The 15,207-nt window shown below is 36.7% G+C and overlaps 1 protein-coding gene across 2 annotated transcripts in view; it reads left to right on the top strand.

Moving 5' to 3' along the window:
• The window catches only part of PTPN12 (protein tyrosine phosphatase non-receptor type 12), a 103,364-nt gene that overhangs the window by 20,146 nt on the left and 68,011 nt on the right, over nt 1-15,207 (top strand). For both annotated transcript variants that reach the window (XM_004045637.5, XM_055392518.2), the window contains exon 2: nt 13,612-13,720. In XM_004045637.5, coding sequence (XP_004045685.1) covers nt 13,612-13,720 — 109 coding nt within the window. The remainder of the gene's footprint in view (nt 1-13,611; nt 13,721-15,207) is intronic.

Here is a 15,207-nt window from a genome sequence, read left to right as displayed (position 1 = left end):
CCAGTTTGGGGGCAGCTGTTTGACCTGTGACTTAACTTCTCTTACAGATCTAAGAAAAGTTGTTGATTTTTCAGTTTGTTTAGCTTTTTACTTGCTCTTAAGATTGAGTGACAGATTTTTTTTTGCATTTTTTTATTGTGATAAAATGTATTAATACAAAACATTTATCATTTAAGTGTACAGTTCTGCGGCATTAGATACATTCACACTGTGCAATTAGGACTCTTAAAAGGAAAAAGTCACATACTGTTAGAAGGGTCATACAAGGCTTTATAGAAAGGATTTTTAAGATGAGCTTCTATATATCAATTAAAAGAACATTTCAGTAGAAACATGGGCGTATGGTATGATAATTACCAGAAGACAAATGCAAATAAGTGCTGAACACAGGAAAAAAATAATCAACCTCTCCAATAATCAGAAAAATTGAAGTTAATCATCATTAACTGTTGGGGGAGTAGCTACCAAATTTGATTAAAAACTCAAAAATTCATAATAATTCAGAAATTGAGAATAGCGGCTGGGCATGGTGGCTCACACCTGTAATTCTAGCACTTTGGGAGGCTGAGGCGGGCAGATCACCTGAGCTCAGAAGTTCGAGACCAGCCTGGCCAACATGGCAAAACCCCATCTCTACTAAAAATAGAAAAATTAGCTGGGCCTGGTGGTGGGTGCGTGTAATCCCAGCTACTCGGGAGGCTGAGGCAGGAGAATCGCTTGAACCCATGAGGTGGAGGTTGCAGTCAGCCGAGATCACGCCACTGCACTCCAGCCTGGGCAACAGAGCAAGACTCCATCTCAAAAAAAAAAAAAGAAAAAGAAAAAGAAAAAAGAAAGAAAAAGAAAATGGTAAGGATATAGAAAACTAGTGTTCCTAGGTCCGTTAAGGGGAGGGTAAACTGGTGAAGCCTGTTTTGGAAGGCAGTTTGGCCACTTCTAATAGAATTGATAAATGTACATACTCTTTGACCCAGCATGTCAACTTTAGGGATCTTTCCGTAAAAATACTTGCATATGTGCATAAAATAGTATGTCCAAGTATGCAACAATTTTTGTGAAACAACCTAAAATAGCTATTAGTAAGGAGACTTTGCATAACTGGTTACCTAAAAGGAAACAGATGTGGAGGGGAGAGAGTTTGGCTTTTTCATTTTATACCTGTATGCAGAAAAGAGTAACATAGCAGGCCTAAGACTGCTATCCTTAGAAAGGCCTGCTTACAATGTTATCCCTTGGCTGGTGTCTGGGAACTTAGACTTTTGGGAGAATTCCCATTATCCCCTGATAAGAGTGGTTCACTGTGCCCAAACTGTACAAACAATGTGGTTTATGGGCTGGGCCCAGTGGCTCAATCGTGTAATCTCAGTGCTTTGGGAGGCCGAGGCAGGAGGATTCCTTGAGGCCAGCTTGGGCCACATAGTAAGACCTCATCTCTACAAAACATTTTTAAAAATTAGCCAGATGTCATGGTGTGCACCTGTGTAGTCTTAGCTACTTTGGGAAGCTGAGGCAGGAAGATAACTTGAGTCCAGTAGTTCAAAGTTGCAGTGAGCCTTAATCATGCCACTGCACTCCAGCATGGGTAGCAGAACAAGACTCTCTCTCTGAAAAACAAAAATAAAAAATAATATGGTTTATGTTGAACATCTACTTTTTTTCTGGGAGTCTGGAATTTTGGTATATTCTTAGGCAGAGTGCCTGTGTAACCAGCCTCCAATAAAAGCCTTGGGCACTTTATTTCTAATGCGCTTCCCTTGTGGACAACGTTTCACACATGTTGTCACAACTTATTTCTGCAGGAATTAGAGGATCGTGTGTAATTTCATTAGAAGAGGATTTTTGAAAGCTTGTGCCTAGTTTCTTCTGGACTTTGCCTCTTGTGCCTTTTTCTTTGCTGCTTTTACTTTGTATCCTTTAGCTGTGATAAATTATAGCTCTGAGTATGGTTATATTCAGTGATATGTTGGATCACTTGATATGCTGAGTTTTTTACATGTGTGTATTATCTGACCCCTTTATTGTGCACATTTTCCCTTGATGGTAAAACAGTGAAAGCTTTCCTTGGTAACACTGTAGGTGATATAATAAAGAAGTGAATCAAAAATTGAGTGTCTTTAGGTATGTTATTTAGGACAAGGAGATACTGCTTTAGGTAAATTATTTTAAATTACACTTCCAGTTTTTATTACCTTCATATGTCAGTAGGATGCTAAACCACAGATGTTAAATTTCAAATAGCATTTTAAGTTTATGCTCTCTAGTTTTATAAATTATATTACATAAACTTACTGAACTGAATGTGAAAATAGGGTGCCAATTCACTGCCTATGTGATGTTCTGAATGGGTTATCAATGTCTATTATGTCTAGCAGACTTGCCCTGCTTTGTTGAATGTGTATTTGGAAGACACTAGGCTCTGTGGGGGAAGAAAAAGAAATAGGTTATTGTCTGTGAGGCAGTGAATTATAATCTTGGGTGATGGCGGCATTGGTAGTGATGGGATAAAATGTGTAAACATGATGGATATAAAAGGCAAGAATGACAAGTACTATATGACTAGGACATGTTTTTGGAATATATGCCTCATTAGAGCAGGGATTTTGTCCTATTCATCTCTTAACACTAGCACCTAAAACAGTCCCTGGGCATAGGATAGGTTAGGTGGAGTTAATGTGAAGCCAGTCGTCATCATAAAAGTGATAATTGAGTTTGAAGAGGAAGTTCTTTTTATTATAAATCTCTGAATCCAGTATGTCAGCAAACTTAAAAATATTTTTTGGGAATATCATAGCAGTTAATTCGTGAATAGGTCAGAACTTTCTAATGTTGTATGAATATTATGTGACCTGGTAATCTGAGATACTTTAATGGCGCTTGCCTGCAACTAGCTGTTCTTTTTGATACTGGATAGGACATTTAATTCTGTACAAACAACTACTAAGGGTTTCTTTCCCTTAAAATTTTTTTTTTAATTGTGGTAAAATACATGTAACATGAAAACCTATCATCTAAGCCATTTTTAAATGTACAGTTTAATAGCGTTAAGTACATTCACATTGTTGTATAACCAATCTCTAGAACTCTTCTCATCTTAGAAAGCTAAAACTCTGTTCCCATTAAACCACCCTCTTTATTCCAAACTCATTCTCCTCCTTCCTCCAACCTCTAGCACCATTCTATTACACTTTCTGTCTGTATGGATTTGACAATTCTAGGTGCCTCATATAATTAGGATTATAAAATATTGTCTTTTTGTGACTGGTGTATTTCAGTTAGCATAATGTCCTCAGGGTTCATCCATGTTGTAGTATGTGTCAAAATCTTCCTTTTTAAAGGGTTGAAAAATACTGCATTGTATGTATATACCACATTTTGTTTATCTATTTGCCCATAGCATGACACTTAGGTTGCTTCCACCTTTTGGCTATTGTGAATGCTCCTGCTGTGAACATGGTTGTACAAATATCTGTTCGAGACCCTGCTTTCCGTTCTTTGGGGTATATACCCAAAAGTGGAATTGCTGAATGATATGATAATTCTACTTTTACTTTTTGAGGAACCACCATACTGTTTCCTATAGTAACTGTATCATTTAATATTTCACAACAGAGCACAAGGGTTCCAGTTTCTCCATATCCTTGCCAATACCTGTTATTCTGGCTTGTTTTGTTTTGTTTTTTGTTTTTTGTTTTTTATAGAGATGAGGTTTTGCTGTGTTGCCCAGACTGGTCTTGAACTCCTCAAGTGGCACAAGCGATCCTCCTGCCTTGGCCTCCCAAAGTGCTTGGGTTATAGTTATGAGCCACTGTGCCCAGCCTATTTTGGTTTTTTGATAGTAGCCATCACAATGGTTCGAGTGGATTGCTAAGTCATACAGGGATGTAAAATTGTGTCTGTTGAATCATCTATATGAAATACTTCATAGGAATTGAAGCTATTAAGATTTTGATGCCTGTTGGAGATTATTGGTGACTTGCTAAAAGTAATTTTAGTAGGGTAATAAAGGGAAAAATGAAATTTTCAGAGGGTGTAGGAGTTAGTGGTTCACCAGGAAGTGTAGTTTCTCTTTAGAAAGTTTGGTCAGCTGACCACAGCACTGTGGCAGTCTCTGGCCTTGCAAAAATAACTTTTTTCCATATAGCGGTCAATAAGTATTGAGGTCTCTTAAACTACACAAGTGACTCTTTTCCTGTGGTATATTTGTTTTTGCAGAGAGAAGTGTGAATTCTGAATCTCTGCTACTAATTTGGGAGTCTTTGTTTTATTTTTGTAATTGGAGGTAAAGAGAATTGATGTAATTGTGGCTTAATATGTTAATACTAGAACTTAATATTCTCAATTTTGCTGTATGTTTTTAATTAATTAATTAATTTTATTTTATTTATTTATTTTTGAGACAGAGTCTTGCTCTGTCGCCCAGGCTGGAATGCAGTGGCACGATCTCGGCTCACTGCAAGCTCCGCCTCCTGGGTTCATGCCATTCTCCTGCCTCAGCCTCCCAAGTAGCTGGGACTACAAGTGCCCATCACCACGCCCGGCTAATTTTTGTATTTTTAGTAGAGACGGGGTTTCACCGTGTTAGCCAGGATGGTCTCGGTCTCCTGACCTCATGATCCGCCCGCCTCGGCCTACCAAAGTGTATTTATTTATTTTTTGAGACAGTCTCACTCTGTTGCCCAGGCTGGAGTGCAGTGGTGCAATCTCGGCTTACTGCAACCTCTGCCTCCTGGGTTCAAGCGATTCTCCTGCCCCAGCCTCCCGAGTAGCTGGCATTACAGGCGCATGCCACCACGCCCAGCTAATTTTTGTATTTTTAGTAGAGATGGGGTTTCACCACCTTGGCCAAGCTGGTCTCAAACTCCCGACCTCAGGTGATCCACCCACCTCGGCCCCAAAGTGCTGGGATTACAGGAGTGAGCCACTGCTTCCGGCCTGCTGTATGTTTTTATTATATACTATGAGATAATGAGATTAGTGATGGATTGCTTTGTAATACTTTGGGAGTCTGGGTTTGGCAGAGTGTGCCCCTCTGAAGACTAAGTGGGACTATAGTGATTGTGTTTTCTTAAATCAGAATCAGGATGCATAACCAGATGAAGGAAGACATAGTCGGGAGCCATAGTTTTAATATCTAGATTTTGGAATTTTAGGGTAATTTACTATAGGGACAAAGTATTTGAAATTGGGATTGGCGGAACATCAGTGGAACCAGCGATTGCTAAGTTAAATATATAGAGGGACATTAGATAATGGATGATGAGGAAATGGGTAAAAGAAAGTGAGGGCCTTGTGAGTTGAAACAAAAATAATCAAACACTTTCCATTTATTGTATTAGATATCTTCATTTCAATAAAATTAATGTATATGACAAAATTTTATTGTCCTCCTAGTTCAAGTGGGATTCTACTTTTATTTCCATAAAAATAATACTTTCAGGATAGGGAAAGGGTAAACTTGCATTATAAGTTTGTATTTTCTCACGAAGGGACAGGAGAGAAGAAAAAAAATCATTTGCTTATTGTCTAGGCTATGCAAAAAAAAAAAAAAAAGAACAGCCTTGTTTTTTTATTACATTTTTTCATTTAGTTTATGATTTGCCGTATTTATTATTTTAAAACATGAAGTCTGTAGTACAAGGTTTTATTTAAAAACATTCTTAAAATCAAGGACTATTGCTACACGCATTCAGGGAAGATTATCTAGCTGTATTGGAGAGATCTCCTTCGCTAGTAATTGATGAAACCTAGGAATTGAACCCCAGCTTCTCTGACTTAAAGCTGCCCTATTGTGAAGTAGAAATGAAGTGTAAGCAATATATTCTTAAGTATACTGGTCAATTCTGATTTACATAGAAGACCTAACAGTTTATTTACTCCCTACTATTTGTTATGGGATTATGCTGATAGTAGCTATTACTAATAGAAGATACGGTCTAAATCAGGTAATTCATGTTCTATCAGGGATGGCATATGTGCATATCTAAATAATTACTGTACACTGGGATATGTTCTAGATAAGAGGTGTATATAAAGTAGATAGAGATGAGGAAGTGGATGATGGGCCTGTATGCCAGTACTACTATCAGGAAAAATTTCATGAAGATGGTTTCTGTATTGGGCTAGTAAAAAGCAGGGAGTTTCTTGGCAGACAATTAGGGGAATAAGTGAAGCATAGATTTTGACATGAGCAAAGCACAGAATCATTTTATTACTCCAAGACTCATAAGACTGGCCCTGTTTACTTCAAAGTTACTTTCTTTATTATCAATCCTGAGTTGGCTTCAAATGAGGAGGCATAGCCATGCATTTCTGAAAAAAAAGGGAGAGAATTAGTCTGTTATGCAGCAGTGGGTGAACAGTGAGCAAAGATAGGAAGATGAATTTTGATAGGCAGAGTTGCATATTTTGCAACTAAAGGTAGACATTGCAGTTGTATAGTTGAAAGACCCTTTGGTTATTTTAGCTGCTTATAACAATTATCGTTAGTGATGTGCATTTTTTCTTTTTTTTTTGAGATGGAGCTCTGTCACCCAGGCTGGAGTGCAGTGGTGTGATCTCGGCTCACTGCAACCTCAGCCTCCTGAGTAGCTGGGACTACGGGCACATGCCACGAGGCTTGGCTAATTTTTGTATTTTTTAGTAGAGGTTGGGTTTCACCATGTTGGCCAGGCTGGTCTTGAGCTCCTGACCTCAAGTGATCTGCCCACCTCGGCCTCCTAAAGTGCTGGGATTACAGGCACAAGCCACCGTGCCCAGCCCATATACATATTTTTATGTAAGTATGTTTGTAAAGTTAGAGATAAAATAGTGATAATACAGTGTTACTTTGAGATAGTATAGTGTTACTTTGGCTGGTACTCTAATTTTACTGTATGCTGCTATTTATATTTGGGGTTTTAAGAAATTTTGGTTTGGCTATCATGCAGTTTGTAGGGTTAAATTAATACTATTAAGATGGTGTGGTTTTTCTTACTGAGGACAGTTAAAATTTTCAAATATAAAGCCAGATGAGTTTATTTATTTAACAATGGTTATTGAATGTGAACTATGTCCCAAACCTGCTACCTTTTAAAATTCAGATGAATTCTCCAGTAATTGCCTCAGAAATTTTCCGGAGCAATTAGGTAAAAGGAGTATGATTTTATGGGTTAGGTAGCCTTAATATTTTGCCACAGTGTAACTCTTAAGCTTAAAGTAATTTCCATTTTTATTTACTATACAAAGTATAGTTTTAATATTTGTATATTATATGCATATTTACTAAAAGTTGTGCTTTATGAAACTCATACTGTGTTTTGTTGTTGTTTTTTTTTTTTTGAGACGGAGTCTCGCTCTGTCGCCAGGCTGGAGTGCAGTGGCGCGATCTCAGCTCACTGCAACCTCCGCCTTCCTGGTTTAAGTGATTCTCCTACCTCAGCCTTCCGAGTAGCTTGGATTACAGGCATGTGCCACCATGCCCAGCTAATTTTTGTATTTTTAGTAGAGATGGGGTTTCACCATGTTGGCCAGGATGGTCTCGATCTCCTGACTTCGTGATCTACCAGCCTAGGCCTCCCAAAGTGCTGGGATTAGAGGCATGAGCCACCGCACCCAGCTGAAACTCGTACTGTGTTTTAAGTGTTATAACATTGAGGAATTTGAGGCAGTGGTGTGTGGTCTAATAACAGAGCATGAGAGAGCTTCAGCTTTGATACTTAATTTCTATATATCCCATCTTATTCCAAAAGGAATTTCAGTTAGCTTAATTTCCATTTTAGTGCTGTTTCTTTTTGTGTTAATTTATTGTTTTCTTAATTGTGCTGATTTAAAATCCAGCCAACAAATTAATTTAACGCTTGTCTGTCTAAATGTATTTTCACTTCAAAGTCTGTTCAGTGAATATGAAGACAATTAGCTATATTTTTGCTAACAAGATTTGCTGATGGGGAGAAGAGCGAGGTAAAGGAACAAATCAAGGATGAGTGTTAGGTTTTTGGCTTGAACTACTGTTGAATGGTGGTGCTATTTGGGCATGTTTGTGATGCCCATTACACATCCAGTGGACAGGCCAATAGACAGCTCTTTGACTCTGGAGAGATTTAACAAACTTTAAACATTCTCAGGAGCTTAGATGAACAATGAACTGTTCCACTCTTTTAAGAACTTGAATCTTGACACACAAATGGGTATCTTAAAGTCACATTGCATGTGATTTTGGAGGCTTTTGAGAATCCATTTATTGATTTAGGATTAGGGGAATACAAATTTAGTGTTTTAGGAAATAAACTGTTTAAAGCAAAGTGAATATTAAACTCGAATTTTGTTTGCATCAAAAATTCTAAGTATTAAAAATGTTTCTCTGACTTGTCTGAGACGGCTCAGTAAATAATTCTTCAATTTGTAATGAGAGTTTTGCTTTGCATTAGCTATTGGTCTATAAAGTCCAGTAAGATAGTCTAATCTCTGCCTTCAGTTTTATAGATTAGTGGACGAGACAGACAAGTACTGAAATACTTACGAAATACTTTTCACAAGTGGCAATAGAACAATGTGTTATGGACTCATTGCAGAAGGCTGAGGAGCAGTAAAGCAGGGAAGGTTCAAGAAAGCCTTCAAAAAGGAAATAACACTTTAGCCAGAGCCCTGCTCACCAGTAAGAGCAAAAATTGTGCAACTTTGATATTTAAGAAATGGAGGGTTACTGCTAGTAGTAGTGGTGGTGAGTAATTCTATATGACTGAAGCATCAAACTCTAATAAGAGCATTATAAAAAGAGGCTAGAAAATTGGACAGGCAACATTCAACATATCTTATAATTAAAGATTCGGTAGTTTATGTTAGAGGTGATAGATACATAGGAGAGTTTTTAAATGTGGGAGTAAAATGGTCAGACTTGACTTTTTAGAACAGTAATAAAGGAGTGCAGTTATTTTTGGAATTCATTTATGTGACTTTTTAAAGACTTCTGGGGTAGGCTGGTGCAATGGCTTATGGCTGTAATCCCAGCACTTTGGGAGGCTAAGGTGGGCAGATGGCTTCAGTCCAGGAGTTTGAGACCAGCCTGAACAACGTGGCGAAACCCCATCTCTACAAAAAATACAATTAGCCAGGCGTGGCGGTGCGTGCCTATAGTCCCAGCTACTCGCTAAGGGACGCTGAGGTGGGAGAATCACCTGAGCCCAGGAGTTTAAGACTGCAGTGAGCTGTGATTGCACCACTGCATTCCAGCCTGGGCAACAGAGTGAGTCCCTGTCTCAATAAAGATCTTTAGGGTAGACTTAATTGCAAATGCTTTCTTAAAGGATTTGTTTGTTTTCTTAGCTTTTTTTTAAAAAGTCACACATGATAAAGGGTGTGGTGGGTACCTATAACTTAATGCGGACATCATTTAGCTATATTTTTGCCCAGTTAATACAGTAAATGATTAAAAATTCTTTCTTGCTTTAGGATTATATGAAATAATTAAATTATATAATAAATGAATTATTTTATTAATGTTTAGTGCTATTCTCATACAGTCTATGAATAAGGTTTCTTAGTATATTATGTTTCTCAATAATACAGAATTTTTTTGTTTCTTTCTTAGTAATAGCTTCATCAGAGACAATAGAATAGTGGTCAGGAAGTTAAAATGAAATTATATGTGTAGATACTTTCTGTTTCATAGAGTTTAAATGAACTTTGGTGCTACTTCTATTCAGGAACTATTTAGACATTAATGTTGATGTGTTAAAAAAAAAAAAAACCTGCTCTAGGCCAAATCAGATCTTAATCTGGTGGTAATTTTGTACCCACAGAGTTTATTGTTTAACAGGGCAAATTAGATGTATTCTCTTTATATATTTATCATAAGAGTAAGAAATGTAAGTGTTCTAAAAGTACATATAAAGGTAAAACAATTCAGAGGGGAAGATTATGTCTGGAGGAAGGGCATCAGAAACACTGTAGGAGCTAGGGCTTAAAATTAAAAGATAAGTAAGCTTTGGAGGTGTGCAAGTGGGGAGACGACCAACAAGCAAAGAAAAAGCATACACAAAGACACAGAAAAATGATTATCATGGGATTTTTTTTAAAGTAGAATCTTAGCAACTTTTAAAAAGACAAATTATCAGGCAATTACCACCTCAGACCTACTGAATCAGAAACTATTGGGATGAGGCCCAGCAATGTGGCCCTCCAGGTGATTCTGAAGCACACTCAAATTTGACAAACTGCTTTGCAATTTCAGGCAGATAAATTGACCTGGAATATGCAACTCTTTCTGATCTTTGATCTAGGAAAGGTTTTAAAGAAATAAATCTGAAGTAACAACATTTAAAGAGTTCCAGTAATTAGTTCAATAATAATAGTTAACATTTATTGAGCCATTTTATGTACTAGACCTTTTGCTGAGTAAAGGTTATTATCTCAGTTTTATAGATGAGACACAGAGAGGTTAAATATGTTAATTGTCACACAGCTAAGAAAGTACCAGATCCAGAATTTTAATTTATGTAGCTTACTATAAAGCTGACATTTTTCGGTGGGAAATAAGTTCCAACTTGAAGATACCTTTCTAAAGTACAAAACAAAGTTTTTACTTGTTTTATGGACCACTTTTGTATCTCTGATGGGCATGAAAATTGCTAAGAACACTATTGTAGATTTTTATTTTAATAGAGCATTCTCCATTTTAAACTTTAATATAGAAAGCATTTTAAGAAATGGCGTGCTAGGCTTTAAGAAAACTGGATAAATGAAAATCCAAACTTAAATAAGATAAATATTTGGACGCGAAAGTTCTCAAGGTTCATTATGAGAAATGTAAAGTCATTTCACATAAAAGCTTTGTTTTGCACATTTCTCAATAACGTAATTTGTCATGTAAAAGAAGAAAAGTCTGGAGTGGGCCAGGCATGGTGGCTTACACTTGTATTCCCCAGCACTTTGGAATGTTGAGGCAGGAGGATTGCTGGAGCCCAGGAGTTCGAGACCAGCCTCCGCAACATACATGGGGAGACCCCAGCCCTACAAAAAATAGTAATAATAATTAGCTGGGCATGGTGACATGAGCCTGTGGTTCCAGCCACTTTGGAGGCTGAGGCAGGAGGATCATTTGAACATGGGAGTTTGAAGCTATGTGAGCCATGATCATGCCACTGCATTCCAGTTTAGACAACAGAGTGAGACTCCGTCTGTGAATGAGTGAATGAATGAATGAAAAAGAAAAAGCTTAGAGTGATTGTACCAGGCATTCCTGAGGTACATTCACATTTTATAATTAAACTCAACCACTCTTTGTACTTAAATTTTTTCTCACTGACATTGACCTAAGATATATTCCTTTCCCCTCTGTGTTTCTGCAACTATTTAAGTTGATATCCTTCTCTAAGTCAGATTCAAATATAATATTTTGAAATGCACTGATACTATAAGTATCTAAAAATACATCTTTTCAGATGCTTAATCTTTGAGCAGAGAAAATACAAACATTCTAATTAAATGTGCAAGATGTGTATATAAGTAACCATGAGGATCTTTGTTAATATGGAGTAACGACATCATAAACAATCTTTTCTACTGTCCTTTTTTATTTACGTTCAATTTTTTGAACAGGCAATACAGTCATACAATCCAAAAGATATGAAAAGACATAATAGTAATGTCTCATTCTCATCCGTTTCCCTTAGGTACCCATTTCCCTTCCCCACAGACACATACTTTGTTAATAGTTTTTCTTCCAGAGATGATATATGCATATGTACAAGCAAATGCAAATGTTTTTATTTCTTTTTAACACCAGTAGTAATATATTACATATATACATACTACACTGTGTATATAATGTACACTATTATGTTTCCTGCTTTTTACATTTATACTTAATATGTATTTTTCAGATACTGTCATCTTACTATATATAAAAAGCTAACTCATTTGTTTTTCAGCTCTCTCATATTTGATGGTATGAATAAAACAAATTTAGCCAGTTTTGTATTAAGAGGTTTCTTTGATTGTAGTTTTTTGCTGTTACTAACAATGCTGCAGTGGTTGGGCACGTGGCTCACACCTGTAATCTCAGCACTTTGGAAGGCTGAGGCGGGTGGATCACCTAAGGTCAGGAGTTCAAGACCAGCCTGGATAACATAGTGAAACTCTGTCTCTACTAAAAATACGAAAATTAGCTGGACCTGGTGGAACGCATCTGTAATTCCAGCTACTCAGGAGGCTGAGGCACAAGAATTGCTTGAACCTGGGAAGCCGAGGTTGCAGTGGGCCAAGATCGCACCACTGCACTCCAGCCTGGGCAACAGAGTGAGATCCTGTCTCAAAACAAACAAACAAACAAACAAACAAAGTGCTGTGGTATGTAACTTTGAATATTAATCATTTCATGTGTGTCCCATTTTTATCTGGAGGACAAAGTTGTAGAAGTACAATTCAGAGACAGGGTCTTGCATTGTTAAGCAGGCTGGTCTTGAACTCCTGGCTTCAAGCAGTCCTCCCAAAGTGCTAGGATTACAAGTGTGAGCCACCATGCTCGGCCCCCACTTGCTTTTGAATACACTTTTTCCTCTGACACATGTATATATTTGGAGAACTCTATTACCACAGGAAATCACAAGAAATAGCATCATAAATGTGGGGAATTTTACTTTGACATTGTGCCAGTGCAGAATAAGATTCTAGTAAATCTTTATCATAAAGAAAAAAATGTATTCTTGTTGTAGGTCTCTAGTATTGTGATGATAAAATTTAGTCGTTTTTCAAAGAAAAAGAAAGGTTTATAGGCAGTTTTAGTTCCTTAAATATCAGTATCACAAGTAGCAAAAATAAAGTAATGAGAAAGTTAAATTTTATCAGATTTATTTTTCATTTTATTTGTATTTAATAATTTGTTGAATGGTAAAACCAGAATGCTTTCAATATGTCTTGAGGCCTGAAAGAAAGTTCCTTTGAAATTAAATTTCAGCAGTGTAGTTGTGTAGAATTTGAACAATTCACAATACTGACTTTCAGTGCTTCTGAAAGCAGGAAGTGTATTACTGACACGCAGAAATATTCCAGCCCAAAGAACATCCCTACTGCCATATGTGGTAAGAATTTGTCACTAACCCACAAACTAGTTCTGTAATGCAGTGAATAAGCAGAATTGGTCTTTGTTGGACATTTCCAATTCAATATGAAAGAACTTTGTTTTGCAGTGTCTTGTAAGTAATTATTAGCTTATGCCTTGGGAGAAAGCCTGGCACATCATGGGTGCGTGCTCATGGTTTATTGAGAGAAGAAAATTCTTTTAGGCATGTTTTTAAAACTTGGTTATTGTGACCCTTAGTTAAAACACTGAAATTACTCGAATATGTTAAAGACTGAGTTAAATATTCTGACTCAGCTTATTAATGATATCTTTAAATTATATTACTTTTATTCTGTTTTCCCTCTTTGCTGCTCATGTGAAATAAATATGAATCTTATGTTTGCACTTATGCTATAAAATAAATTATCCTTGGGGTTAATTATTAAGGGATGGGGAAATTAAGAGCTAAGAGACAGGAAAATGAGTTGTGAGGAATTGGTGTCACCAGATTTCATTAAAAATTTTAAAATATCACTGTTTCTCTGAACTTTAATTTTTATTTGTTGTATTTTAAGCGGTTAAGAAGATTGTCTACCAAATATAGAACAGAAAAGATATATCCCACAGCCACTGGAGAAAAAGAAGAAAATGTTAAAAAGAACAGATACAAGGACATACTGCCATGTAAGTTGGAAATGCCCTTGATAAAATACATAGAAATGCTAATTAGCCTTTTGTAACCTAACTAGTTTTATTCTTCCTGAGTTTCACTGTTAAGGAAGTAGTAATTAACCTATCTTTCAAAGTACATGAAAAGATAATAATTCATAATTGTGCTTTTTGTTTTTCCTTCTGATCCTAATTTTTGTTTAATTTTTTTCCTTTAAGTATCACAGTTGCTCTAATACTAAATTACTTTTAAATACTGTAAATCCAAGTGAAAATATCTTCTGTCAACTCTCTGTTCAAAGATGTTATTTCATTAAAATAATAGACAACTGAATACATTTTATAAAATGCTAACAATGTTGATTTTTCATATATCTATACATAAGAACCTTAATTGATTAATTATGCATGAGAAAATGAAGCATAGGATGACTCAAACATCTGTGTGTCTACTATTCTCAGCAGTCTGAATATGTGCCTCTAAGTATATGTCTTAGACTGATTGCATTACATTCTAATGATATTTTATTTATTTGTTTGTTTGTTTGTTTGTTTGTTTAGAGGTGGGGGTTCTTACTGTGTTCCCCAGGCTGGTCTCAAACTCCTGAGCTCATACGATCCTCCCACCTCAGCCTCCCCAAGTGTTGCGATTACAGGTGTGAGCCACTGCGCCCTGTCTGTATTCTTAAATAGCACAGTTTTCTGGCAAGATAACTTTAACTCTGAAAGTATACTTAAGGTGTGCCATCACTTTATCCAGTAAAAGCTATACGTCATACTTGCTGTCTTTTAAAGCTGCCGTCGTTTTTCTTTCTTCATAAGTATTTTGAAATATCTACATTCCATCACAACATTTCCTCAATTCTTATTCAGTCTTAAAGGTTGTTCTCTCTAAAATGCCCTTAAAGTTCTTGGTGACTTTTTTTTTTTTTTTTTTTTGTGACAGAGTCTTGCTCTGTAGCCCAGGCTGGAGTGCGGTGGTGGGATCTTGGCTCACTGCAACCTCCGCCTCCCAGGTTCAAGCGATTCTTGTGCCTCAGCCTCCTGAGAGCTGGGACAACTCTAATACAGGTGCCTGCCACCATACCCAGCTAATTTTTTGTACTTTAGTAGAGACAGGGTTTCACCATGTTGCCCAGGGCCCAGTGGCTTTTTAATTGCCTGATTTGGTGGTCTTTTTTTTACTGTTCATTCTAACAGGAAGAATATTGATTATTCAAGAATGTTGAACTATTTTGATGCCATTGATCAATCCCTACTTTTGAAATTTTCTTCTTCCATGATAACTCTTTTAAAACACCTCTTCCCTCTCATCTCTTTCTTTCTCCACTAACTTCTTTGCCTCAATTTAATCCTTCATCCTTTTGTTGTTCTACATTATTATCAGCTGTGGGATATGTGGATAGCCTGTGTTGGCAGAATTAACAAGTGGCAACATAACATAATGGTAAAGTGTTCTGATTCTGGAAGTTGAAATCCTGACTCCACCAGTTGCTAGCTAT

The sequence above is a fragment of the Gorilla gorilla genome, chromosome 6 (assembly GCF_029281585.2).
Source record: "Gorilla gorilla gorilla isolate KB3781 chromosome 6, NHGRI_mGorGor1-v2.1_pri, whole genome shotgun sequence".
Taxonomy (NCBI): Eukaryota; Metazoa; Chordata; class Mammalia; order Primates; family Hominidae; genus Gorilla; species Gorilla gorilla.
The sequence above is the reverse complement of the archived record's forward strand: the minus strand, read 5'-3'. Positions and strand labels throughout refer to the sequence as shown.